The sequence below is a fragment of the Heteronotia binoei genome, chromosome 11 (assembly GCF_032191835.1).
Source record: "Heteronotia binoei isolate CCM8104 ecotype False Entrance Well chromosome 11, APGP_CSIRO_Hbin_v1, whole genome shotgun sequence".
Lineage (NCBI taxonomy): Eukaryota > Metazoa > Chordata > Lepidosauria > Squamata > Gekkonidae > Heteronotia > Heteronotia binoei.
Genome location: NC_083233.1, coordinates 13,691,534 through 13,718,610, shown reverse-complemented (window position 1 = coordinate 13,718,610; position 27,077 = coordinate 13,691,534). Strand labels below are relative to the sequence as shown.

Genomic DNA, 27,077 nt, shown 5'->3' with positions numbered 1-27,077 from the left:
ATGTTGGGCCTTCCTCTGACTTTTCCTAGCATTGTTGTCTTTTTCAATGACTCTTGTCGTCTGATGATGTCACAGAAGTATGATAGCCTCAGCTTAGTCATTTTACCTTCTAGGGAGAGTTCAGTCTTGATTTGACCTAGAACTCAAGGAGCTAAAAAAGATCCTTAAGTGTTCGGATGTGGCACTGTTGATCAAGATAAAGATGATTCATGCCATAGTACTCCCCTTCACTATGTATGGGCATGAAAGCTGGACAAATAAAGGAAATTGATGGGAAGAAAGCTGATTCATTTGAAATGTGGTGAAGTGGGAGAATCTTCTGGATTACGTGGACCTCCAAAAAGACCTACAGAGTACCAGATCCGGTTCAAGGTGTTGGTACTTACATTTAAAGCCTTATATGGCCAGGGACCAGCATATGTACGGGACCGCCTCTCCCTGTATGAGCCTCGTAGGTCTTTATGATCAGCAATCCAACAACTTCCGGTGATACCCAGTCCCAGGGACGTCCATTTAGTCTCAACGAGGGCCGGGGCCTTTTTGGCCCTGGCCCCTGCCTGGTGGAATGAGCTCCCCCTGGAGATCTGGGCCCTGTGGGATCTGCTCCAATTTCGCAGGGCCTGTAAAACAGAGCTCTCTTGCCAGGCTTTTAGTTGAGGGAGTGGACGTCACTTGTTACCCACCTCCCCTCTTCATTCCATCCCAGTGCTATAAGACTTGCTGGACCTGGACAATAGGCCACATATGCGAGGCAGAATTTGCCATTTTAGTACCCATTGTTCTCTGTAATTTTAGATTTTATATATTTTAAATTGGTTTTTTTTACTGTTGATTGTTTTTATGATGTAACCCGCCCCGAGCCTGTTCTATGGGAAGGGCGGGCTAAAAATTGAATAAAACAAATAAATAAAATTTAAAAAGTGGGTTCTGGATCAAATCAAGCATGAACTCTCCCTAGAAGTTAAATGCATATCCTGAAGGTATCATACTTTGTTGTCACATTATGAGAAGACCAGAGTCACTGGAAAAGGCAGTAATGCTATGAAAAGTCAAAGGCAACTGGAAAAGAGGAAGATCCAACATGAGACGGCCGGACTCAGTTGAGGAAGCCACTGCCCTCAAGTTTGCTGTAACTCACAAAAGTGTGTATTAAAACAAATGTGAGTAGTCTTTAAGATGCTACTGGACTTTTTTGTTGTATTTTCCTGTAACAGATGAACATGGCTACCTCTCTGAGTATCTATCAAGCTGCCTTATACTGAATCATTTCCTTGGTCCATCATGGTCGGCAGCAGCTCTTCAGGTTCTCAGGGCCTTCACATCACCTGCTTTGGTCTCACATCACTTGTTGCCCCAATCAGCAGCGGCTTTCCAGATCACAGCTTCGAAATATTCCTTTTTGCAAACCACAATGCTGTAAAACTTCTGGCGTGCTTCTAGTACAGGGGTGGCCAAACTGTGGCTCTTTCACACATATTGCGTGGCTCTCAAAGCCCCCAGTGCCCCATCAGCCAGCTTGAAAAAGAAGATATTGGATTTATATCCCGCTCTCCACTCCGAAGAGTCTCAGAGCGGCTCACAATCTCCTTTACCTTCCTCCCCCACAACAGACACCCTGTGAAGTGGGTGGGGCTGCAGAGGGCTCTCACAGCAGCTGCCTTTTCAAGGACAGAGAGCGGCCTACAATCTCCTTTCCCTTCCTCCCCCACAACAGACACCCTGTGAGGTGGATGGGGCTGGAGGGCAGCTGCCCTTTAAAGGACAACCTCTGCCAGAGCTATGGCTGACCCAAGGCCATTCTAGCAGGTGCAAGTGGAGGAGTGGGGAATCAAACCCGGTTCTCCCAGATTAGAGTCCACATACTTAACCACTACACCAAACTGGCTTGGAGAAGGCATTTCTTTTTAAATCACTTCTCCAAGCCAAGGCAGCTGGTGGCTTGGAGAATGCATTTAAAGCTAAAGTGGCTTTCTTTCCATTCATCCCTCCTCCCCATCTATTTTCCTCCCTCCCTCCTTCCCTCCCTCCCTGTCTTGTAGCTCTCAAACGTCTGATGTTTATTCTATGTGGCTCTTACATTAAGCAAGTTTGGCCACCCCTGGTCTAGTATGTCAGGTTAATTTACAATTAGCTAAATGTTTTGCAGCTTTGGTTCCAGAAAGAGAAAGAGTTCTAAAAGAGGCTTTTGAAGACTTTGCAAATGCACTGCGTTCTGGAAAGCCATTGCTAATTGGGGTGAAGTGTAGCAAGTCTGGGAAGTCAGAAGAACACATTTAAAGGCTTTCATGCCAAGTGTGTAGGAACTGTGGGGATACTGCAAGATTGGACAAGGCATGCCCTTTAAAGGACATTTAAAGACCTTTTGTTCATGTGTTCAGATTTGTAGAACATAGCTTTATCATAAGAAGCGTTTTGACCATACACATGGTATACAACAGAAAGATCCCAGTAGGCAGCCGTGTTGGTCTGAAGCAGCACAACAAAATAGGAGTCGATTGCACCTTTAAGACCAACTTAGTTTTATTCTGAATGTAAGCTTTCGTGTGCATGCACGCTTCTTCAGACGAGGAATGAGGCACAGTGAGCAGAGCGACATATAGCTGGTGGGGTTTGGAATGCCAAGTGGTACAAAGTTAAAATCCAATAGCAGAATAGTAAAATTAACAAATTCAGAAAACCTTTGACCATATATGAACATATGAAGCTGCCTTATACTGAATCAGACCCTTGGTCCATCAAAGTCAGTATTGTCTTCTCAGACTGGCAGCGGCTCTCCAGGGTCTCAAGCTGAGGTTTTTCACACCTATTTGCCTGGACCCTTTTTTGGAGATGCCGGGGATTGAACCTGGGACCTTCTGCTTCCCAAGCAGATACTCTACCACTGAGGCACCGTCCCTCCCTCGTTCCTTTGATCTGGATTGCATTAGTGTGGGAAACCATAAAACAATAACATGTCAAGAAGGTGAGAATGCCTGTTAATTATTCTATTGCTAATAAACCTGGGTCAAAATGAGGGCATTTTTTTCCCAGAAAAGAAATATTTCATTGTATACAACAGTATATGTATAAGAGTACAGTAGTGGAATTGTCATAATATATTATACTGGCAAATTTTACACAGGAGTGCAGAATTTAGCTTCCAGACGTCATCATCATTATTATTCAGACTGTTTCCCGGGCCTCTGTGTTAAATGTGAATGGCTAGGCATTTGTCTAATGGATACCACCCAACTCTGTCATGTCTTCTTTCTTTTTACCACATTCAGACAAATCAGCTTCCCCATCTTCAAATCTGAATTAGACAAATGGATTGTCAAAAAAAGCAAAATAAAGGATGGACAGAGAGCCTAGCCGGTTTACAGAGCCTTGCCATTAAACTGATGGATGCAAGCATTTAACTTCAGTTTTAGAATTGACTTTCACCTCAGAAATCAGCTCTAGCAAGTTAAACAAGACTGTATGGCTCACAAGCGCCCAGCAGGTGGCAGTAGCCTTGTTCCACAGCCAAAGTATGCTGTAATGGATGGTCTGTTCTCCTGATGCCGTTGTTCAAGCACTTACTGCCCACAAGGCGTCCGCCTAAAGCCTTCACTTTTTAAAAAAGGCTTCGTTATTAATTATTGATTCCAACAAAGAAAATATCAGTACCATTTAAAGACTGCATGCTCCATCAATGCAAACCAATTAAATCTTACAGGTAAATCATCCACATAGAAATCCAGCAGATTCCTAGGGCTGTTATGCCAGTAAAATATTATTGATTGATTCTTATTTGAGATACTGTCAACTATTCTATGAAACCAAGAATGCCATGGCTTTGGTGTCTTTTCCTTTTTTAATGTTATCATGCTGCTGCTGCTGCTTCTTCTTTTTTTGCAAAAGCAACGGCCTTTAAAAACTGACCATTGTTATTGTTTTATTTCTGTTTAAATTGTAATGTTGTTACTTACCATTTTCATCATTAGCATAAGGATCTGCCATATCTTTCTTTGCTGTTGTAAACAAGTCTTTGGCTGTTGTAAACAAGGTTTTTGCTTTAAAAACACACGATCGCTACATGATAACATTTGCTCAGTCAAAAGACCAATTTGTTTCTGACTTAACTCTAATCAAGGCTGCTTTTCAAGTTCTGCTGCTAACTTCATGCATGCTGCTTCCACGGCTAACAGATAACCCTCCCATATTTTAAGACAACGCTGCAACTGGGCGTCCAGGGTAGTTCTCTATAGGCAATGCTCGTCTCAAGGGAGCAGATTGTGCACGATCCATGGAAATGGGGAATGATTTCTTATGAATTTGCTTGCTGGAAAGCCAGTGTTGTATAGTGAGGCGAGGCCCCAAGGAACCCACGTTCAAGTGCCACGGAAGTTTGCAGGGTGACTTGGGGCCAGTCACCCAGAACTCAGCCTAACCTACCTTAAAGGGTAGTGGAGAGAGTAAGAGGCAACTCTGTGTTCCCCATAAATAGCTAGGAAGAAGAAGAAGAAGAGGAGAAGGAGGAGAGATTGGATTTATACCTCGCCCTTCACTACCCTAAGAAGTCTCAAGAGTGACTTACAATCTCCTTTCCCTTCCCTTCCCCACAGCAGACACTCTGTGAGGGAGGTGGGGCTGAGAGCTCTGAGAGAAACTGCTCTTTCCACAACAGCTTCTGACAGAGTGATGACTTACCCAAGGTCACACCAGCAGGTGCATGTGGAGAAATGGGGAATCAAACCTGGTTCTCCCAGATAGCAGTCTGTGCACTTAACACCAAACAGAAAGCACTGAAAGCCCTTGTTACAAATTAAAGGGCCACTGAACCCACGTAGCATAGTGACTAGACCGTCAAACTAGGAGATCTAGGTTCAAATCCCTGTTCTGCCAAGGAAGCTTGCTGGATGACCCTGCGCCAGACACGCGCTCCCAGTCTAACCTACACTGCAGGGTTATATTATTACTATGGGGATAAACAGAGGGGGAGGGGGGGAGAATAATGTTTTGAGCTAGTTCCATGCCTGTGTCCCTGTCAGGCAGAAAAGCAAGATACAGATATCCAGATGTCATTTTGTAGAAAAACAGGTGGTGGAGCTCATCCAGGGATTGTTATGCAGCTGCACCTGCTATTCAATGGAGAAGGTAGGTAGGTGTGGAGGAAGAGGGGGAATCCTCAGAAAGGTTCAGGAGCTACACTCCTGTGAGCTCCTGCTGAATTCGAGGCCTGCAAATATCTTAATAAATAAATGATGTGAAGGACTGTGGAGACCAACTCCTGCACGGTCTCTTGGATGAGGTAGCCTTGTTTTCTACAAGGCCAGTCTTCCTGTATATATAATGGGCCAGATCAGGTGCCAAGAGACAAATACCGAAAGCCTTCCAAGTCTGATTAGATGACTCACATAAATTTAGCTGATGACGCAAGCACCAAAAGGAACTCACAGCACCAGAAAAGCATAAGCAGCTCTGATGAACTTATGAAGCTGCCTTATACTGAATCAGACCTTTGGTCCATCAAAGTCAGTATCGTCTACTCAGACTGGCAGCGGCTCTCCAGGGTCTCCAGCTGAGGCTTTTCATGCCTATTTGCCTAGACCCTTCCTAGTTGGAGATGCCGGGAATTGAACCTGGAACCTCCTGCTTACCAAGCAGATGCTCTACCACTGAGCCACCGTCCCTCCCCAATGCTCTGCAGCTGGACCAAAGTCAGGCTACGCAAACACGGCGAGGATTCAATTTCCCTGCCCTCCATGAACAACACAAGACAGCCACACTGGCCACGGAGCGCCCACACGGGAGTTTTGTGAGGCTTCACTCGGCCAGCCGCCATTTTCTCTGCATTTTTCCTGCCGTGACTGTAGGAGGCCTTTGAAGACTTTAAAAAGAAAAGGTAACCAGGACCTTTCTTTTTGAGCAGGAATGCACAGGAATGCAGTTCCGGCTGGCTTTGTGCCGGGGGTGTGGCCTAATATGCAAATATTTCCCTGCTGGGCTTTTTCCCGACAAAAACCCTATGCAAAACAATGGTGATATAAGGGGGCGTGGCTTAATAGGCAAATGAGTTCCTTCTGGGCTTGTTCTACAAACAAAGCCCTGGGGGGAACTATTTTCGCACTATAATGATCTAGTTCCTCTGACTTTGCTTTCTCTCTGAAGCAAGACTCTAGCCTGGGGTCTGCAACATGGTGCCCATGGGGCCTGCCCATGCCTTTCCAGGTGCCCACCAGTGCTTTAAAAAGTGGCCCTTTTCAGACAGCTTATCTATTCCATTCTAGTTAACTGGCTACTAATGGCTTTTTCCTGTCATTTCATATAGACCCATTTTAGTAACTGGCTGCTAGTGGAATTTATTTATCTTTTCACACAATTCCGCTTCTGTCCCATTTGGGAAGGGAGCTGTTTTTGACAACTGCTTTCTTCCAGTTTCAAATCCCTCCTTCCGCTTTGGAATTGTTATGGGGTGTTGAAAACGCCTCCTAAAGCGCTTCCTGCACTGACTTTTGGCGCTCTTTTTTCCTCTGTACACAATCTTTCTCTTTTGGGGGGGGGGGGCGGACGAAGGAGGTGGTGCAGCGTCTCTCTGAAGCTGCCTCCCCTGCAAGGCACTCCTTCCACAGTGCTGTTCCTCTGCGCTTCTTTAAGCCGCTCTCGGGAAGAACGACAAGGATCAAAAGCTGTTGTGTGGGAGGACTTCCAATCTGGGAAACTGGATTGGGGAGGGGGGGGGGGAGAAGTTGATAAGAATGTAAGAAGAGCCCTGACGGATCAGACCAGTGGTTCATCTAGTCCAGCCTCCTGTCTCAAACTGTGGCCCACCAGTTCCTCTGGTGGGCCAACTACAGGGCACAGAGGCCAAGGCCCTTCCCTCATATCACCTTCTGGTGCTCTGATTCAGAGGTTTACTGTCTCTGAAGGTGGAGATTCCAGCTTGGTGTAGTGGTTAAGTGTGTGGACTATTATCTGGAAGAACCAGGTTTTATTCCCCTCTCCTCCACTTTGCAGCTGCTGGAGTGGCCTTGGGGCAGCCATAGCTCTCACAGAGCTGTCCTTGAAAGGGGGTAGCTTCTCTGAGAGCTTTGAGCCCCACCTCCCTCACAGGGAGACTATTGTGGGGGAGGAAGGAAAAGGAGATTGTAAGCAGCTCTGAGATTCTGTGTGAAGGGCAGGGTATAAATCCAATATCTTCTTCGTCTTCCCTATCATCCACACTGATCTCCTCTCTTGTGTGGCTACTTTCTGGGCACACTGTAGGATTTCAGCCCCGGAAATCCAGCACACTTTGTACTAAGGAAGGCAAGAGGCAGAAAGTTGCCTGTAGAAGCAGCGCCATCCTTCCTGGCGCTCTCTCCATCCCATCGCAAATGCTCTGCTCAGTGACGCCGCTGAGCTGATAGCAAGAACGGTACGCCGAGTCAACATCTGCAGCTGGGCCCCAAGGACAGAAGGCACCGGGTATCTTTGGCAGATTTCCCTGGGAGCCTGGCGTCCATTAAAAGTGTCCTGCAGGAGCGGCAGGCGATGAATTATGCATGCCTGGAAGAGCAAAGACGGCCTTGCCGCCCCCCACCAAGACAGCAGTCTGCATTCACTATCAGGATACAGTTTCATTTGGTAAATAAATGCTGCCAACAGAACCACGTATGAGCCAAAAATCAATCCGTGAGCCATTCTCTCCACAATCAGGGAAATCTTTGGCAGTGGGAAGGCACCATATCTAAATCTAAAAGGTTGTCACTGGTCCACCTAGGGGTGCCAACTCCAGGACAGGAAATAATCATGGCAACTTACATTACAAACAAAAGGTTTATTCAAGGTATGAGCTTTCAGGTATCTTGGATTAATTTCCGTTGGTCTTAAAGGTGCCACTGTACCCAAAATTAGTTCTATAATGACTCAGCCCACCAGTTTGGCGGGGCTGATAGCAAGAGACGCGTTTGCGCCTCCGTGGATTAGAGAAACGGAGTCCAAGTTGGGTTATTATGGACTATCTAAACAATATTTGCTCAACATGGAGTACAATCTGGTTAAACCCTTTCTTAAACAGAGAATCTTGGATGTCGAAAGACAGCATGATTTGAATCAGCTTAAAGGTTATTTACCAGGAAGAGAGGAGCTACATAAAATAACACCGATGCCATACTTGCATAACCTTGATAAAGTTGCGTACAGGAGAGCATTTACCCTTCTCAGACTTGATATGTTACCGTCAGCTATTATTGAAGGCAGATACACAGGACAACCATACGAGGAGAGATTGTATATTTGTGGGGACAAGAAACCGGAAGATAGGGAACACGTATTATTCCAATGTAAATTATATCAGTGTATTAGAGCCGACTATATACTCCCGATCTGTTCTAGTGTCCCCGGGAGAAATATTAGATATCAGCTAGACAAATTATTGGCGGATAGGAGTAAAAGAGCCACTTTATGTGTGGCAAAATTTGCTTCGCGAGCTATAAGTCTCCGGAAGCAATTCCTAAGGGAAATATCCAACTGAATGCCTTGCCTATGGAACCTAACTAGTGTTCTGGAGGGAAATTATATCATACTGTGTACGTTTTGTTCTGATTATTGTTTTACCTGATTGTATTTTATTAAGTTATTTGTATTTAATCTGACTGGTCCATGACCGTATTCAACGTGACACTATAAAAAATTAGTTCTAAGGAGAACGAAGTTTAAGTCCAGTGGCACCTTTAAGACCAACAAAGTTTTATTCTGGGCACAAGCTTTTGCGTGCAAGCATACTTCTTCTGATACACACCAAAGTGTATACCGTGAATAAAACTTTGTTGGTCTTAAAGTCGCCCCTGGACTCAAGCTTCGTTCTGCTAGTTCAGACCAACATAGCTACCCACCTGAATCTACGACTAGGGAGAAATGGATTCAAATTCCCAGGGGAAAGATGAGCTGGCCATGTATTCCAGACCTAGCCTACCTCAAAGGGCTGACGTTAAGGTAAAATGTCGGTGAAGCTCCATGCACCCTAGGAGAAAGAAATACAATAGGGTTGCTAGCAACGTGCCCTTTAAGCTGCAGAGTTTTGTGAGCAAAAATTCTACTTTGCGAGCGACTGGCATTCATGTTGTGAGCTGCTGCGTCGATTAGTGTGCTCTGGGGTCATCTTTCCTGAGCAAAGACAAAACAGGTGTGAGCTGGAGGCTAAAAATCTGTGTGCGCTAGCTCATGCTTACTCAGCTAAGAGGGAACACTGGTTGCTAGGTGTCCCCAGTAGGAGGTGCGGTGCAGACTTAAAGGCAGAAAAGATAGGCCTAGGCCAGCGGTGCCAGGGATGTAGGGATGCTCTGGTTTTTAGGTAAAAACACTAGGGTAGAAGTTAAATTTTTTGGTCCAAATACCACAGTATTCCCCATATCACTTGCAATGTGATCATGTCATTTCCAGCGCATGCCGAAAGTGACACAGCTGTGTTGCCAGAAATGCTGGTCTAGGCCTCCTTTTGCTGCAAGTCAGTCAGGTGCGGTTGCCAGGGGAGGAGTCCGGGAGCAGGGGATACCCTACTCCTGGCAGGGGCCTGGCAACCCTAGATTAAAATGTTACAGACAGATACTAAGGGCTCAGCTTAGGATTTTAGTACATGGTCTCCATTCAGTTTTCAGCACAGAATAGGCAGGTTTGGGAAAAGTGGATCTGGAGATGGAACACTGCTCAGGGTGGATTTTTTTAAAAAAAGGATTAAAAACATATTGAAATCCAATTTATGTTTGTTTTTTTTAAAAAAAATGCAGTTATATCAAGCATTTCTTTTAAAAAAATAACCTGGTTAAAACGGAATCTAAACTGAAAATCAAACTTGTGACAATTCTTACAAACAATCTCATCAAACCAGAGACCATTACCCCCAATAAAAATCTCTCAAGGTAAATCCTGCTTTCCTGGGTGGTTTCTTATACATATTCTGCAGTAGCAGTTTCTTCACCCTCAGGCTTCTGCTTTCATAGAATCAAAGAGTTGGTACCTCCAGGGTCATCTAGTCCAACCCCCTGCACAATGCAGGAAACTCACAAATACCTCCCCCTAAATTCATAGGATCTTCATTGCTGTCAGATGGCCATCTAGCCTCTGTTTAAAAACCTCCAAGGAAGGAGAGCCCACCACCTCCCGTGGAAGCCTGAGGAACCGCTCTAACGGTCAGGAAGTTCTTCCTAATGTTGAGCCAGAAACTCCCCAGCTCAACCAATCAATTCCTACTAGTTGCTGCCAGGACCGGATCTACAAGTTTTTTGAGGGGGGGCAAAATTAAAAAATGGCGCCCCCTTATGGGCCCATTCTACCTTATGGGCCCATAGAATAGAATGAACTTAATACCCAATTTGGCGCCCTCCCTCCAGTGGCGCTCAGGGCAAGCACCCCCCTCTGCCCCTCCCCCAGATCCGACCCTGGTTGCTGCGTGGCTGCATTTTGACCCACAGCCTCCCTCCAATTCCCCCCACGGCTTCCTGATCTCTTGATCTGAGTTTGAAAAGAAAATTACACAATTATCTATTATACCACTTGCTAGGATGACTTTACAAGTTTGAAGAACTGAGGCAGAAACGTTGAAAGAAACGCTGAGGTAAGTAGGGAGGAATCACAATGAGGTCCGGACAGGGCGGTGGTAAAGAAGAAACTGGGCAGGGGCGGAGCTTTCCTCTCAGTTCTAGGCATGCTCAGTAGCAGCCTGCTCCCCAGAACCGGAAGAAAAGCCCACCAAAAAATGCTGATGCTGCTATGGGAGTCTCTGAGGTTGGATTCGAGCAGGGCTCAAAACCCAAGTGTGGGATTGCACAGGAATCACGAAGAAGATGAACAAGTTAAAATATGCATAATAAAGTGGATGCAGAATGTTGACAAAGAGATATCCCTTTCATGCTGGGAAAATCTATGGACGAAAGGTATTAAATTTACAGCCTGTCAGGCCTTAAGAGAAAACTGATACAAGATGTTCTTCCAGTGGTATTTTACTCCAATGGATACCCACTAAATGGACAAGAACTATAAAGGAACTGAAAGGAAGGGAAATGAATGGAAGAAAGAAGACACATTTGACCACATGTGGTGGTCTTGCAAAAAAATGCGGAAGTACTGGACTGAAATGCATGATAATGCATGGGATGGAGAAAGTAGAGAAAGAAGTACTTTTCTCCCTTTCTCACAATACAAGAACTCGTGGGCATTCGATGAAATTGCTGAGCAGACAGGTTAAAACGGATAAAAGGAAGTACTTCTTCACCCAAAGGGTGATTAACATGTGGAATTCACTGCCACAGGAGGTGGTGGTGGCCACAAGTATAGCCACCTTCAAGAAGGGTTTAGATAAAAATATGGAGCAGAGGTCCATCAGTGGCTATTAGCCACAGTGTATGTGTGTATATAAAATTTTTTGCCACTGTGTGACACAGAGTGTTGGACTTGATGGGCCGTCGGCCTGATCCAACATGGCTTCTCTTATGTTCTTATGTAATTCATGCAGAAAATCAGAAAATTCTTAAAATTAAATTCCCATTGAATCCAGAAACAATGTTATTGGTAATGATTCCAGATAACGTTGAAAAAAAAAATCACAAGAATCACTCAGATAACAGCGACAAGAGCACAGTTTACAGCTATTTGGAAGACAGAAGACTGTCCACTGAAAAAAGCCTGGTGTGACAAACTAGCTGAATATGCTGCGATAACAAAGTTAATGAACCTAGTAAACAAAAGACCAACTGAAGAATTTCAGCAGAAATGGAACGCGTATTACCCATATTATGGTCAAGGTCAATAACTGATGACTAATCTGTATTATTTCAAAATAAAATCAAAAGAGTTTCTGGCTCGACATTAGGAAGAACTTCCGTTAGAGTGATTCCTCAGTGGAACAGGCTTCCTCGGGAGGTGGTGGGCTCTCCTTCCTTGGAGGTTTCTAAACAGAGGTTAGATGGCCATCTGACAGCAATGAAGATCCTGTGAATTTAGGGGGAGGCATTTGTGAGTTTCCTGCATTGTGCAGGGGGTTGGACTCAATGACCCTGGAGGTCCCTTCCAACTCTTAGATTCTATGATTATTAGATACCAAAATGGCACCTCCTGCAATAATCATAAAGAGAAGGAGAAATTATACTCACCATTAATGTATAATGTTTTTAAATAGTTATATATCTTACACATCTATCTAACAATATCAAGTAAGCAATATGTTGCTCAGGATCCTGATAGGAGCCCTCCACATGTTTGACCCCCCTGTGTTAGATGGTACCGGTAAGAATTACACGGAGGACCACTTGGTTAAAGGGAAGCATGTTTGAAATAAAAGCACTGGATCCAAATCAGTATGTGATTCAGGTACTGTTAGAACACCTGTTCAGTGAGTCTATACATCTGTCCAGTGATTCTACATAACATGGTTCCCTGAAGACACAGACAGGTGTCTGCCAAAGATGTTTAGTGACAACTCATCCTCTCTTTCACTTGTGGCTGCATTTCACTGAGCACTGAGAGAACCTCTCAAGTGCTGATTTTCAAGCACAGGCTGCAGGCAAAATTAACTCGACGTTACGCTGTGCCTCCAAACTCAAAAGTAAATTAAAGCAATACATGGATTTGGTACAGTCAGTTCAGAACGTCAGAAAATTGGCTTATTTTAAAAAAGACACCTCCATTTGTCCTAACTATCAAGTTTTTTCATAAGAGAGTTTTTAAATTGGAAATCTTTTAAAAACCTGAGGCACTTTCAGGATTTAGATGCTTCACCACCACCAAAAACCATCGGATGGTGTAAAGGAGTTTGTGCAACTTTAGAAAACATTTTGAAATATAGGCTCCAAAACTGAGTCCCCACATTTCCCCATCTTCTTTTAATCCTCTGGCAGATCACCCAGCTGACAAAGAGAAATCCTGGGCCCATTAAATGTTGATTTCCTGAGTCAGTTTGATTATTTTAGAAACTACAGCTTATTCTAAATCGAGCTAGAATCCAATTTCTTGTTCCTGTTGGAAATTTCATCCATGCCTTCCTGCCTATCAAGTTTTTCAGTCTGAAATGAAAAAGCTGGTGATTAGGAAAGACCCACTAGAAGTGGACATGCAACATTTTCCATTATAAGACAGAAATACACAGATCACAACTGCGGTTCTCTTGGCACACATACATATGCTGAACATCTCATGTTCACACTCCATCATCTCCAGCTAAAGAGTAACCTGTGTTGGACACGGTCCTTCTTTCCCTGTGGCTCAGAAGATCAGAATTTACTGGTGATCAATGACCCAAGAGATGTCCAGTGCAACACCACCAGGCCTACGGTTGAGCACAGCAATGGTTTTCCTCCTTACCTGGCCCATAATCGCCCCCCACCCATGAAGGTAGAGAGATTTGTGCTCAATACCATCGTTGATTTGACTATATCTTAATGGTTCCATTCTGTAAACTGATTAATTAACTGAGCCTGTTTTTGGGAAGGGCGGGATAGAAATCTAAAATAGTAAACTAATAAAAAAAATAATTTATTGGATATTTAATTTATTTATTTTATGTTTTAATTATTATGCACACCGCCCTGAGCCCTTTGAGGAAAAGTGATTTATAAACTGAAATAATAATAATCCTGAATTTATCATGATCAGACATGGAGTCAGGATGGAATAATGATGAGGGGGTGCAGGGGGGAATTCTAGCAGGAACTCCTTTGCATATTAGGCCACACACCCCTGATGTAGCCAATGCTCCAAGAGCTTACAAAAAAGAGCCTTGTAAAAGCTCTTGGAGGATTGGCTACATCAGGGGTGTGTGGCCTAATATGCAAAGAAGCTCCTGCTAGAATTCCACCCCTGAGGGGGGCTATGATGAGGCGAACCCCCTACAGGGGACCCAAGAGGATGTATGATGCCCAGGAGGTGGCTGTGTCAGCTGAGGGCATGGGGGGCAGGGGGAGTGAATCCAGTATGCTAACAGATTTGGTCACAAGCCATTACTCAAACCAAATGTTGCCTAATTAAGGCCATTAACTACTCACACCAGCTTATCACTCAACTGACCTGTACTTCTAGATCCTCCTCAGAAGCTCTGCTTACATTTCCTCATCATCTGAGGTGGAGTGGGCAGTTATTCTCAGTGAGATATGGGACCTTCAGTGGCTTTTTGCCGCTAGGGGCCTCGGATTCAGCGGGAGCTCACAAGAGCACAGCTCCTGAACCTTTCTGACAATTCCACCTCTTCCTTCCCACCTTGTCCATTGAATAGTAGGCGCAGCTGCATAAGAATCCCTGGATGAGCTCCACCACCTTTTTTTCTACAAAAATGACCCCTGCAGGCTAGGCTAAGATGGTTTTATTTCTTTGGGCTCTGGGAGCGGAGAGCTGCTTGATCTGTGTTTTGTTTGCCTACAAGCAAGTTTGCTTTACATTATTTATTTTTTTAATTAGTTCCATTTATACCCCGCCTTCCCTGCTAAGGCAGGCTCAGGGAGGCTTACAAGAGCCAAATCAGCATAGTCCCCATACAACAATTTAAAACGGTCAAAATGTCATTTCTAAAATTTGTTTAATTTGCAGTTTGATTTTAACGATGTTTTCCTTGCCGCTTTGGGGATCAACCCAAAAGTGGGATATACCAACATCGTCATCATCACTCCTACCTGTTCCATCTTCCAAATGTCCAAAGTTACAGATCTGGGTGATGTGGTGTACCCACACTTGCATTTCCTCCTCAGATTTGGCTACCAGGTAGAAGGTGCGGTACGTGGTTTTCACAATGAAGACAAAGTTGTTCTGGAATTCTTTCTTGATAACGTTTGACCCTGAGTGCTTCCCCACCTCACATTCGTTTAGGTCTATCACCCGGATGGGCTTCTTGGAATGGCTGCTTCGATAATATTCCAGGACATCGGGGTTCCCGCTCATTCGGCCCTGGCGGAGCACAAACCAGCGTTTTCGCCAAGCCTGAGGAAATAATACAGTCGACGTTAGGGACAGGAAAAGATGCCACCTGTCTGTGTTGTCGTGACAGAGGCAGACAGACATTTCACCAGCAAGACTTTTATTTATTTATTTATTTATTTATTTGGGATTTATATCCCGCCCTTCCCACGAATGGCTCAGGGCGGCTTCCAACAGTCAATCAAACATAAAATTTAAACAATTTCAAGTATAAAACAGTTAAATATTTAAACAGTTAAAACATTAAAAACAGAGTAATTCAGTTTCCTGTAAACAGATGGCTGGCCAGTTACATCAGGTTGTCATCCTAGCTAAATATAGGCTAGGTATAGGCTAGCCGGAAGAGGGTCGTCTTACAGGCCCTGCGGAACTGCGCCAAGTCCCGCAGGGCCCTCACCTCTTCCGGCAGCTGATTCCACCATACGGGGGCCATAACGGAGAAAGCCCTTTCCCTGGTGGCTTTCAGACGGGCTTCTTTTGGCCCGGGGATAGTGAGGAGATTTTGTGTTCCTGACCTCAGTGCTCTCTGGGGAACATGTGGGGAGAGACGGTCCTTCAGGTAGGCAGGTCCCAGGCCATATAGGGCTTTAAAGGTAATAACCAGCACCTTGTACCGGACTCGGTATATCACTGGAAACCAGTGCAGAGTCCGGAGACCTGGCTGGATGTGTCCCCACTTTGGGAGACCCAATAACAGCCGGGCCGCGGCATTCTGCACCAGCTGCAGTTTCCGAGTCCGAGACAAGGGCAGCCCCATGTAGAGGGCATTGCAGTAGTCCAAGCTTGAGGTGACCGTAGCATGGATCACTGTTGCTAGGTCGTCGCGCTCCAGAAAGGGGGCCAGCTGCCTTGCCCGCCTAAGATGGAAAAATGCGGACTTGGCAGCGGCTGCTATCTGAGCCTCCATCTTTAAGGAAGGCTCCAATAGCACCCCCAAGCTCCTGACCCTGTCCGCCGCCATCAGCGGCGCACCGTCAAAAGCCGGCAGGGGGATCCCCCTCCCCGGGCCGCGGCGACCCAAGCAAAGGACCTCTGTCTTCGTAGGATTTAACTTCAGCCCGCTCAGTCTGAGCCACTCAGCCACGGCCCGTAGACTGTATATGACGGCCCGTAGACTGTATATGACAGTGGCCAAACTTGCTTAATTTAAGAGCCACGCAGAATAAATGTCAGATGTTTGAGAGCTGCAAGACACGAGCAAATATTACACACACATCTTTATTAAAACTCTTAATACGTGCTTTGCACAGAAAGATAAAACACACATGTTTTAACCTAGTACACTTTACAGCATGATCGTGCTAGAAGGAGACTTTAAAAAAAAAACAAAAGCTGGGAATAACAGTCCCCATAAGACCAGCATAGGGAATGGTTAAGGAATTATGTTTTGGCACCAGTTGAAGAAGGAAAGACACATGCACCAGATAAATAACTGATACTGTTTGCATCATTATGCAACTCACTTTGCCTTGACACCAAGGTTAGTAAATGCAGCTCCTGCAAAAGCTATGAAACTAAGGGGGAACCGTGCAGCACCCTCCTTAATTCCATCCCCCTTCCTGTGGCTCCCTCAGCTCTTATGCTCTTTCCCCACTCTAGGTTTCTGGGCGACCTCTACGGTAGAGGAGAAGAGCTTGCAAGCCTGCCTATTTGCCCCTCCTTCCCCACTTCACCCATGGTGGAAATAGTCACCTACCTATGGGTCAATGCTGAGGTCCTAATGCTAAGCACACTTAATTCAGAGTAAGCCTTCATTAAGGTTCCTCCTCAGCCTCCACGAGCCACACAATATGCCACAGTTTGGCCACCCCTGTTCTGTGGCACAGCAAGGAGTACCAAGGCACTGTAGAGATAGACTTTGCTCTCTTACTCCTAAACTTACACCTTATTATTCACTTTTGTTACCTCCTCGTCAGCACAAACTGAATTTGTCATTACCTGAGAAGTAGCAAACTATGAGTATAATCCTAAAGACGTTCTCCTGGGTGTAAGCTGTACTGAATATCAGGTGGTAATAGCTGCTTTCTGCTCCTGTTAGTAGGAGGAGGAGGAGGAAGAAATTGGATATGTATCCTGCCCTTCACTCTGAATCTCAGAGAGGCTTATAATCTCCTTTACCTTCCTCCTCCACAACAGACACCCTGTGAGGTAGGTGGCACTGAGAGAGCTCTCTCGGAAGCTGCCCCTTTCAAGGACAGCTCTGCGAGAGCTATGGCTAACCCAAGGCCATTCCAGCAGCTGCAAGTGGAGGAGTGGGGAATCAAACCAGATAAGAGCCCGCACACTTTAACCACTACACTAATCTGGCTCTCTATGGTTGCACTTGCTGTATTTTTGCATAGCCTTTTGCCCTTCGATGGGTAAGAGAGCCCCTAAAATCCTGCCTCTAGCCCTCGGTTCAGCTTTCCAGATTGCGTGAAGCAAACACAGTAAAAGAGCGATCCAGCCTTCGGTTCCCACTAATCCCAACCTTGTCAATCAAGGAGATTACTAAACTCATAATGTGCACTAATGGAGCATTTGCAGTAAATAGCAGGAGCAGAAAGCAGCTATTACCACTTCAAAATGGATTTTCTTCTGTAATCGTTCTGTCTTAGTATAAACCCCACAGACCCAGCTGGCGAAGAAATTGAATTCATGTGGCACACGCAGGCAAATACAATTATATTGCTCCCACCAGCAAATCTTTAAGGCACTTTTCTGAGCGGTGGTGGGAGAATAATTACCGACTTCGTCTCATTCTCCTCCTCTCACAAGTCTGTGTCCTGGACATCCAGGGGTCTCTGGCCATCCCTCCTCTCTTTGGGTGATATCAGCGCCTCCTTCCTGAGTACCCATGTTGGCCCAAATGGCGGGATTCATCAGCAAACCAAACCCAAAGTTTGGCCTTGCGAACAATGATTTGGCGCCTCGCGTGAATTTACTGACCACAGTGACAGCTGCTGTTCTGGAGTTGCTGTTTTTTTTTAAAAAAAATGTTTTAAATTGTTTAAATAATTACAACCTCCCAAAATAAATAGAAAATATAACAACGGCTGGCAAGCCTATGCATGATCATCTGGAAAAGGTTTCCAAATATCTAAGCGCAGGGATGGAATTCTAGCAGGAGCTCCTTTGCGTAGTAGGCCATACACCCCTGATGTAGCCAATCCTTCAAGTGTTTACAAGGCTATTTTTTGTAAGTTCTTGGAGTATTGGCTACATCAGGGGTGTGTGGCCTAATATGCAAAGGAGCTCCTGCTAGAATTCCACGGCTGCAGACGAAATGTGTGACCATATGCAATTGTCATCTATACCCCATACGTTGAAATTTTGGTAAGGCTAATAGTGGATTATAAGAGGCAGGCATTTATTTCTCTAATATTGTCATCAGGGGGTTTTGGTAGCAGGAACTCCTTTGCATATTAGGCCATGCACCTCTGATGTAGCCAATCCTCCAGAAACTTACAGTAAGTAGGTCTTGTACTATTTTGCATTCTTCACAGTGGCCAATAACACTGCAGAGAATCTCTGATATTCAACAAAATATGAAAAATGGGGCTTTGCAGAAAAAGTCTGTTCAGCTCAGTTCAGTTTTATTACAGTTCACGACTAGATCAGGCCAGTTTCAACAGTGGCTTTTCTCCCTTTGCCTGCATTCCTTTCTGTTCCCTTTCATTTAAAGAACTAATGCTTAAATGCAAGCAGAACATGACCCACAAGGATTTAAATGGAAGGTGGGTGCTGGACACTACCATGTTGCTGCAAGAGAGGAACTGTGTCAGTTAAAAAAAAAAAAACTTTGGACACCCCCCCCCCCAACATGTCGCAAGTGACATTCAACCCTGATATAGAAAAGTGCAATTTTTAAATTGTAGCTGCAGAATAAATACACCGGAGGAAAAAGAATGGCGCATAAGGCGGGCACAGTTTGAGAGAGAGAGTTTGGTGTAGTGGTTAAGTGTGCGGACTCTTATCTGGGAGAACCGGGTTTGATTCCCCACTCCTCCACTTGCACCTGCTGGCATGGCCTTGGGTCAGCCATAGCTCTGGCAGAGGTTGTCCTTGAAAGGGCAGCTGCTGTGAGAGCCCTCTCCAGCCCCACCCACCTCACAGGGTGTCTGTTGTGGGGGAGGAAGGTAAAGGAGATTGTGAGCCGCTCTGAGACTCTTCGGAGTGGAGGGCGGGATATAAATCCAATATCTTCTTCTTCTTCTTCACAGAATCCGAAGTCAACATTGAAGTCTTACTACTCTGAAAATCTCCAGTAAGATGTACATGCATATTGGACCTATGGCTTAACAAAAGAGCCTCTAACTTTGCATGCGGAAGGTCCCAGGTTCAATCCCTGGCACCTCCAGCTAAAAAGATCAGGGGGCAGGTGATGTGAAAGACCTCTCACCTGAGACTCTGGAGAACTCCTGCCATCACACTGACCTTACTAGTAAATTCTTTTGATCAGGAGAAAAGAAGACTAAAAATATCTAAAATAAATAATGGAGAGACTCATAGCCTTTATAAGGCAGCTTCATGCATGTCCATATGCGCCACAGATGCAAGTATAATTTGCACATCTTACACATTCTGTCGCACAACGTATTTCCTTGTGAGTGTGGCAATGCTCAAAGACTCCTTCACTTCTTAGTGTTTCTTGTGAACCTCTAGTGAAGCTTGGGATCTGTTGTTGCAAAACCCCCCAAAAACCTTAAAAAAGGCATTTCCAGTATTCTGAAACACAGTTCGCAACAACACTGTGAAGTCAGAATATACCCATCCTCCAGGAGCCCTTGATAAGTCTGAGACGCCAAGAGAAGATTTAAGAATCAGCCGGTGAACAGTGTGAGAAATTACCATGCTCTATTTTGCCGACACAAAACCCGAGATCCATTTGAAACCATTTCACATTTATCTTCAGCGGAGGGGTGCGCGCGTGTGTGAGTGTTTAGATTGTGTGTCACTGTCAAAGCCGCCCAGATAAACACATCAATTTGAGCTCTGTTTAGCTGACTGCTAAGAGAAACATGACATTTCGTTTTTCGGGTTCCTGGAAATGAGTTCCTAATTGCTCGGGGACTCTTTGCTGCACCATTGATATATCCTCCGATGTTTATCTGCTTTCTGGGGCTTTGCTTCTACTAGCACGACATCAGCCGCCTACAACGAGCCACGGCCATGCCCAAATGAAGAGTCAACAGAATGTGGATATTAATGTCCAGTCTTTCCCTTCTTCCTCTACAAAGCCAGAGAGGCAGGATTTTATTCATGGGCAGATGCGCTTGTGCAACTTGAGCCCTTCGTGTTTCCTTATCAGCCTCAGCATTTTTCATTTATGAGGCCATCTGCCATTACTCTCACAATAGAGCTCTTATTAAAATTAGCCGTGTTCTCACAGACAGGCAGCCCTTCTCTCCCCGTCCTCGCTGATGGGGGGGGGGGTGAACCTTAACCCCACCTTGCGCAGAATAGCTCTATGAATTTTTGCACCAGCATGGGAAGTGCGATGACGGACCTTACATATTACGGGGATGTCACAAAAGCACATTTAATGCCTCGATTTGTTTGCTGGGTCAGTCATTTATGATGCTGCTGTTAAAGTTTTGTACCATTTTTACTTGCAAGCTGCCTTGAGAGAGGCGGCATAAAAATGGCCTCTCTGGATAAATGTGCCGATCGGGAGTTCAGCAGCAGCACACCCGCTTCCGCATGCCTTGGGTCCAAGCTTCAATCCCTGCATCTCCACTTAATAAGGGAGGGTTTTGTACCACTGGGGAGGAACCGTGGCTCAGGGGTAGAGCATCTGCTTGGTAAGCAGAAGGTCCCAGGTTCAGTCCCCGGCATCTCCAACTAAAAAGGGTCAGGGCAAGCAAGTGTGAAAAATCTCAGCTTGAGACCCTGGAGAGCCGCTGCCAGTCTGAGGAGACAATACTGACTTTGATGGACCCAGGGTCTGATTCAGTAGAAGGCAGCTGCTTCCATTCATCCTGGGTAGATAAGCCAGGAAAGATAGCCACAGGCAGTAGAAGGCAATGCTGGCCCGGATTAGAGATGTAAAATTTCCGGAAATTTTGAAGCTCAGAAAAAACCTGGAAATTTTCAGAAAAACTGAAAAAAATGCCACATTAGCACTTTTTTCTTTTCCAGATTGAAAGTCATTCAGTTACTTTAGGAACATAAAATACGACTAAGGACAATTTTACTTGGCATGAAGTTATCACAACTAGTATATTAAAAATACAGTGTATCCAAAAAATTATTACAAACAGAATGAACTTTTAAAATAATATTTATTTGTAATTGTAACAAATGGAGCAACAATCTCCTGAACTGTTTACTAGTTTATGTGGAACAGACAAAAAAAAAAAAAAACCCTCCACAAAACGATTTTTAAAAATCCAGAATTAACAATTATTCATATTTCCTTTCCACAGTATTAAATAAAAATAAAAAATTCTCATAAAAAGAATTGAAGGGGGGGGGGAGAGTATAGAAGGGAGTCTAGGATTAAGTTTCAACGAATGGGCATGATTTAGGACTTGCTTGTCCTCAGTGTACAGAAATTAGAATAATCTGATACCATACATATATTTTAGAAGTGATTTGGAAAATATCTGAACACCTTGTCTTAAAATATTATATTCATCATGTTAAAATAAAACATTCCATAATCATTTTGTTTCCTTTCCTTTTTTTCAATTTTTCCAATTTTTTGGAAAAAAACAAAAAAAGCTTCAGGGAAAAAAAATGGGGGGAAAACCCATTCCCCCCCCTTTTCCATTTTTTCCCCAGGCTTTCACATCTCTAGCCCGGATGGAATGATGCTCTGATTCAGCACAAAAGAGTTTCGTGAAGGTGGGCAAATCAAGGACTGGTTTGGGGGTCCCTCAACCTTTTTGTAATTGAAAGCGCCAACAGAATTTTGAGATGGGCTGGGGAACGCCGCTACATGAGTCCGAGCCAAATTCCGTATCTGTTACTGCTTTACACAGAGAACGATTAAAACGCAGAATTTGCCACCAGAAGATGTTGCGATGGCCGTAGGAATGAACAGCTTTAAAAGGGGATAAGACGCCCCCAGCGTAAGTCTCGCAACGGCTACTCACCACGGAGACTGCGGGGAACCTCCGTTCAGGGGCATTTATCCTCTCAATCCCGGAGACAGGAGGCAACGTGTCAGGGGAGGCCTCAGCCCCTAGCAACAGTATAGCCAGGATTTTTTTTTCAGGTCAGGAGGCTTTGTAAAAATTTGGAGGGCACTCAAATTTTTTAAAAAGCCCACCCAATCTAAAAAATTCCTGGCTACACCCGAGGGCCCTGTCGCCTCTCAGTCTTCCGTCCTGCCCAGCCAAACAGGAGGGGAGAGAGAGGTGGGGCCAGAAGGGTCCTCAAGGGGAAGAAGAGGCGGGGAGGGGCTCAAAAGGAAGTCAGGATGGGGCCTCCAGAGCCGCCCCCCTCCCCCATAGCTACGAGCCTGGCGTCTATGCCCTGCGGTTGGTCCTCCGGAGGAACTGGTTGGCCGCTTTGTGTGACAGGATGCTGGACTAGATGGACCACCGGCCTGATCCAGCAGGGCTCTTCTTATGTTCTTCCTTCTCCCTTTGCAGCCCATGGGAAACCCTTTCAGTTGAATGATGGGAGCCAATAACAAGCCCTGCCTTACAATGGCTCCACCCACCTTCTGAAAACTTGGTGAGCACCAAGGGACGTACTGGTGGGTGCTATTTTGATCACGGACCCCACACTGGGGAAGCCAGAGCTAGTTTCTGTCTACTGTTGGTGTACACAAATTGTCTAGCAGTCCTAACTGGGAGGGTCAGTTTGGCGTAGTGGTTAAGTGTGCGGACTCTTATCTGGGAGAACCGGGTTTGATTCCCCACTCCTCCACTTGCAGCTGCTGGAATGGCCTTGGGTCAGCCATAGTTCTGGCAGAGGTTGTCCTTGAAAGGGCAGCTGCTGTGAGAGTCCTCTCAGCCCCACCCACCTCACAGGGTGTCTGTTGTGGGGGGAGAAGATATAGGAGATTGTAAGCCGCTCTGAGTCTCCGATTCAGAGAGAAGGGCGAGGTATAAATCTGCAATTCTTCTTTCTTCTTCCCTGTAGAGGCTCAGAGAAGAAGGAGAAGAAGATAATATTAGATTTATATCCCGCCCTCCACTCCAAAGAGTCTCAGAGCGGCTCACAATCTTCTTTACCTTCCTGAGGATTCTCACAGCAGCTGCCCTTTCAAGGACAACCTCTGCCAGAGCTATGGCTAACCCAAGGCCATGCTAGCTGGTGCAAGTGGAGGAGTGGGGAATCAAACCCGGTTCTCCCAGATAAGAGTCCGCACACTTAACCACTGCACCAAACTGGCTCTCAAGAGCTTATCCACTTTTTTGTGTCAAGTTATATTTATTTTACTGATATCCCACATTCTTTCCATAGAATCCAGGCAGTATATGGAGTAGTGAGACAGACAGAATTCCAGACAGCTTCTCATCTTGGCACTGAACAAGCCCATATTGCTTGGCTGCAGCAAAGCTGATGCATTGTGTGTCTTCTTCAGACCACGGCTCAACCAGATTAACTCTGGTGTGCAGCCCACTCATTACACAGTATTGAGCAATATGTTGATGCTACCCTTCTGGGAAGGAGCAAACTGGCCCTGCGGTGAAGGAGGCAGATGTCCATCTTGCCACACCACTGAATGTTTATTTGGTTTTTATTCATTTAGTATGTTTTCATCCTGGCCTCCTCCTCCAAGATGACATATTCAGTTCTCCCCTCCTCCATTTTATCCTCACAACAATCCTATGAGGTAGGTTAGACCAGGGGTCCCCAACCACCGGGCTGTGGACCGGTCCCGGTCTCTGGCCTGATAGCAACCGGCCCACGGAGCAAGGCATAGCAGTCCTGGACTAAAGAGGTGGCCTGGCCTTGCTCCAAGGCTGCCTTCCCTTGCAGGGGGGGCAGCCTTGGAGTGAGGCCACACTCTTTCATCCGCCTGGGCCAGCAGAAGGTTCAGTGCTGCTGTGACCTTAGCTTACCGCTCATTTATAGACCTCCACCTACAGTTGGGAGTGAGCAGTGAAGTGGCCAAGTTTGCGGATGACACTAAATTGTTCAGGGTGGAGAGAACCAGAGAGGATTGTGAGGAACTCCAAAGGGATCAGTTGAGGCTGGGTGAGTGGGCGTCAACGTGGCAGATGCGGTTCAATGTGGCCAAGTGCAAAGTAATGCACATTGGGGCCAAGAATCCCAGCTACAAATACAAGTTGATGGGGTGTGAACTGGCAGAGACTGACCAAGAGAGAGATCTTGGGGTCGTGGTAGATAACTCAATGAAAATGTCAAGACAGTGTGCGTTTGCAATAAAAAAGGCCAACGCCATGCTGGGAATTATTAGGAAGGGAATTGAAAACAAATCAGCCAGTATCATAATGCCCCTGTATAAATCGATGGTGCGGTCTCATTTGGAGTACTGTGTGCAGTTCTGGTCGCCGCACCTCAAAAAGGATATTATAGCATTGGAGAAAGTCCAGAAAAGGGCAACTAGAATGATTAAAAGGGCTGGAACACTTTCCCTATGAAGAAAGGTTGAAACGCTTGGGACTCTTTAGCTTGGAGAAAGGTCGACTGCGGGGTGACATGATAGAGGTTTACAAGATAATGCATGGGATGGAGAAAGTAGAGAAAGAAGTACTTTTCTCCCTTTCTCACAATACAAGAACTTGTGGGCATTCAATGAAATTGCTGAGCAGACAGGTTAAAACGGATAAAAGGAAGTACTTCTTCACCCAAAGGGTGATTAACATGTGGAATTCACTGCCACAGGAGGTGGTGGCGGCCACAAACATAGCCACCTTCAAGAGGGGTTTAAATAAAAATATGGAGCAGAGGTCCATCAGTGGCTATTAGCCACAGTGTGTGTGTGTGTGTGTATAAATTTTTTGCCACTGTGTGACACAGAGTGTTGGACTGGATGGGCCATTGGCCTGATCTAACATGGCTTCTCTTATGTTCTTATGTTAAGTAGGAGGAGGAGGAGGCAGAAACAGACCCAGTCTCCTCCCCATTTAAAGACCCCCCATGGGGGGCAATGATATGGGGTGGGCGAGGGAGGCAGCCTGGGGTGGTAAAAGCCCCAGTGCCACCTCCCCCACCAGTCCATGGAAAAATTTTCTTCCGCAAAACTGGTCCCTGGTGCCAAAAGGGTTGGGGGCCACTGGGATAGAGAGAGACAAGCCTGCCCAATGAGCACTTGAACCTGAGTCTTCTGCAACCCAATCCAACACTCTAACCCAAGGGTGTCAAACGTGCAGGCCCGGAGGCCAAATCAGGTCCCTGGAGGGCTCCTATCAGACCCACAAGCAAGTCTGCTTCCTTCTCCCTCCTTCTTGCTTCCTTCGGTTATCAGAGATTATCAGAGATTATCAGAGATTGCAAGAGTACTAATCTTTTAAGCGTGTTTTATTGTAAGGGTTTAAAAAAAATCTTTGTGTTCATCTGTGTTCTTTATAAAGTTTATGTCTGCTCTACCTGGCATTGCATTTTATGACCAGCCCGACAAGGTCTTATTTACGTCAGATCCGGCCCTCATGAGTTTGACACCCCTGCTCTAAATGCTACATAGCAAAACACACATTCCAGCATGAGCCAAAATGAATAGTTCAGACACGTACAATGGAAACAGAAACAGAAATTAACATGCGTTGATCCAAGTTGTTAAATGTTGTACTGAGGCTCCAGGATAAAACACTGAGAGAAAAAGGCTGATGAAGGTCTGAAACCGTGAGGAATTCCGGGCTGCAGTCCCTTACTCTCTCGGAGACAAACTCTGCTGGAGATTTGAGAACTCCACTCAGGTTGGTGAACATAAGGGAGAACAGCACGAAGGCAATTGCCTCTGAGGAACTGTACCTTACTATCTTCATACAGCAGACAGTGTGGGGGAGTGAAAAGAACTCTTTTTCCAGCTGCATTTGTATTATAAGCATTTATGAATTTAGTATCAGGAGTGGTTCATAAATTATTAATGATGACTTGCTATGCATGTATTTTGATAAATGTAGGTTGTATATACACTATATTGTGTAAAAGTGCTATTGTTATTCTGGTGTTTTTTTTATTTTATTATGAACCCATAACTACAGCTGTCTTTATTGTCAACGGATTGGTCTGGATCGTGATTGGATAGAAGACCTCCTAGGAAATCCATGGATGCTGCCAAGTTCCATGGTAAAGGGAAGACAGAGTAGAAATGAAATAACTGGGAAGAGAGGCTGGATATAAATTCTGTAAATAAATAATACTATTTCAATGCCAGGGTGCAAACGACAATGAAACAACAAAAAACAGAGCAAGAGGCCATTCTCCAATGCTTTGCTTGTTCTTCTGGCAATCTCTCTGTCAGCCAAGATCTGCACGGCTTTAGCCTCACAATAAACCTAATAGGTAGGCTAGGCTGAGAGAAATAAACCTGCCCAACACCGCCAGGTGAACGTCACTGATGGGCAGAATCGGAGCAGACTTTCTGTCATTCGTGGCCAGCTCCGCACTGCTCTAAAGACCTCAGACACACACTGGCCAGGCTGCGTTCAAGTGGAAGTTTGAGAGGGATGCTTTCGACACTAAGGCGTGACTCTTTTTCAAAAGGCCCATTGTTGGCGGGGCAGGGTGGGGTGGGGGGATGCAACTCTGAAGAGGAGCTTATTGGCATTTCCGATAAATGGCTGAAGAAAGGGGAAGTTTCAATTTCAGCCTCTTTAAAAGCAGTTCTTCTCTCTCCGCACCCCCCCCCCCCCCCCACACACACACTTGCCCTGGCACAATTTATTTTCCAGAACCCAAAGGTTTTGGGAAGCAGATGCCCACAAGGAATGCTCTTCCTAAAGGGCACAGAAACCTCAAGCGCTCTGTGCTTAAAAGGAAGCTGCCCTCAGACGCAAATTAAAAAGAAAGAAAGAGAGGAAAAGCCAGGCAATAAAGCTCAGTTAAATAACTCACCAAGATTGGGGGGTGGGGGGTGAATGGGGGAGGTCTCTGGAACCAGCAAGATCCCAGCCCCAACCCACACGATCGCAACGCCGACTGAAACAGACGACAGAGACTGTACAGTCTGCAGTTCTCGCCTGCTCAGAGTCATGCATCACCCACCTGCTAAGGCAGGGGTGGGGAACCTTTTTTTCTGCCAAGAGCCATATGGATATTTATAACATCATTTG

The 27,077-nt window shown here is 45.4% G+C and overlaps 1 protein-coding gene across 1 annotated transcript in view; it reads right to left on the bottom strand.

Moving 5' to 3' along the window:
- The window catches only part of GAB3 (GRB2 associated binding protein 3), a 158,755-nt gene that overhangs the window by 39,169 nt on the left and 92,509 nt on the right, over window positions 1-27,077 (bottom strand). The window contains exon 2 of the mRNA XM_060249961.1: window positions 14,598-14,901. Coding sequence (XP_060105944.1) covers window positions 14,598-14,901 — 304 coding nt within the window. The remainder of the gene's footprint in view (window positions 1-14,597; window positions 14,902-27,077) is intronic.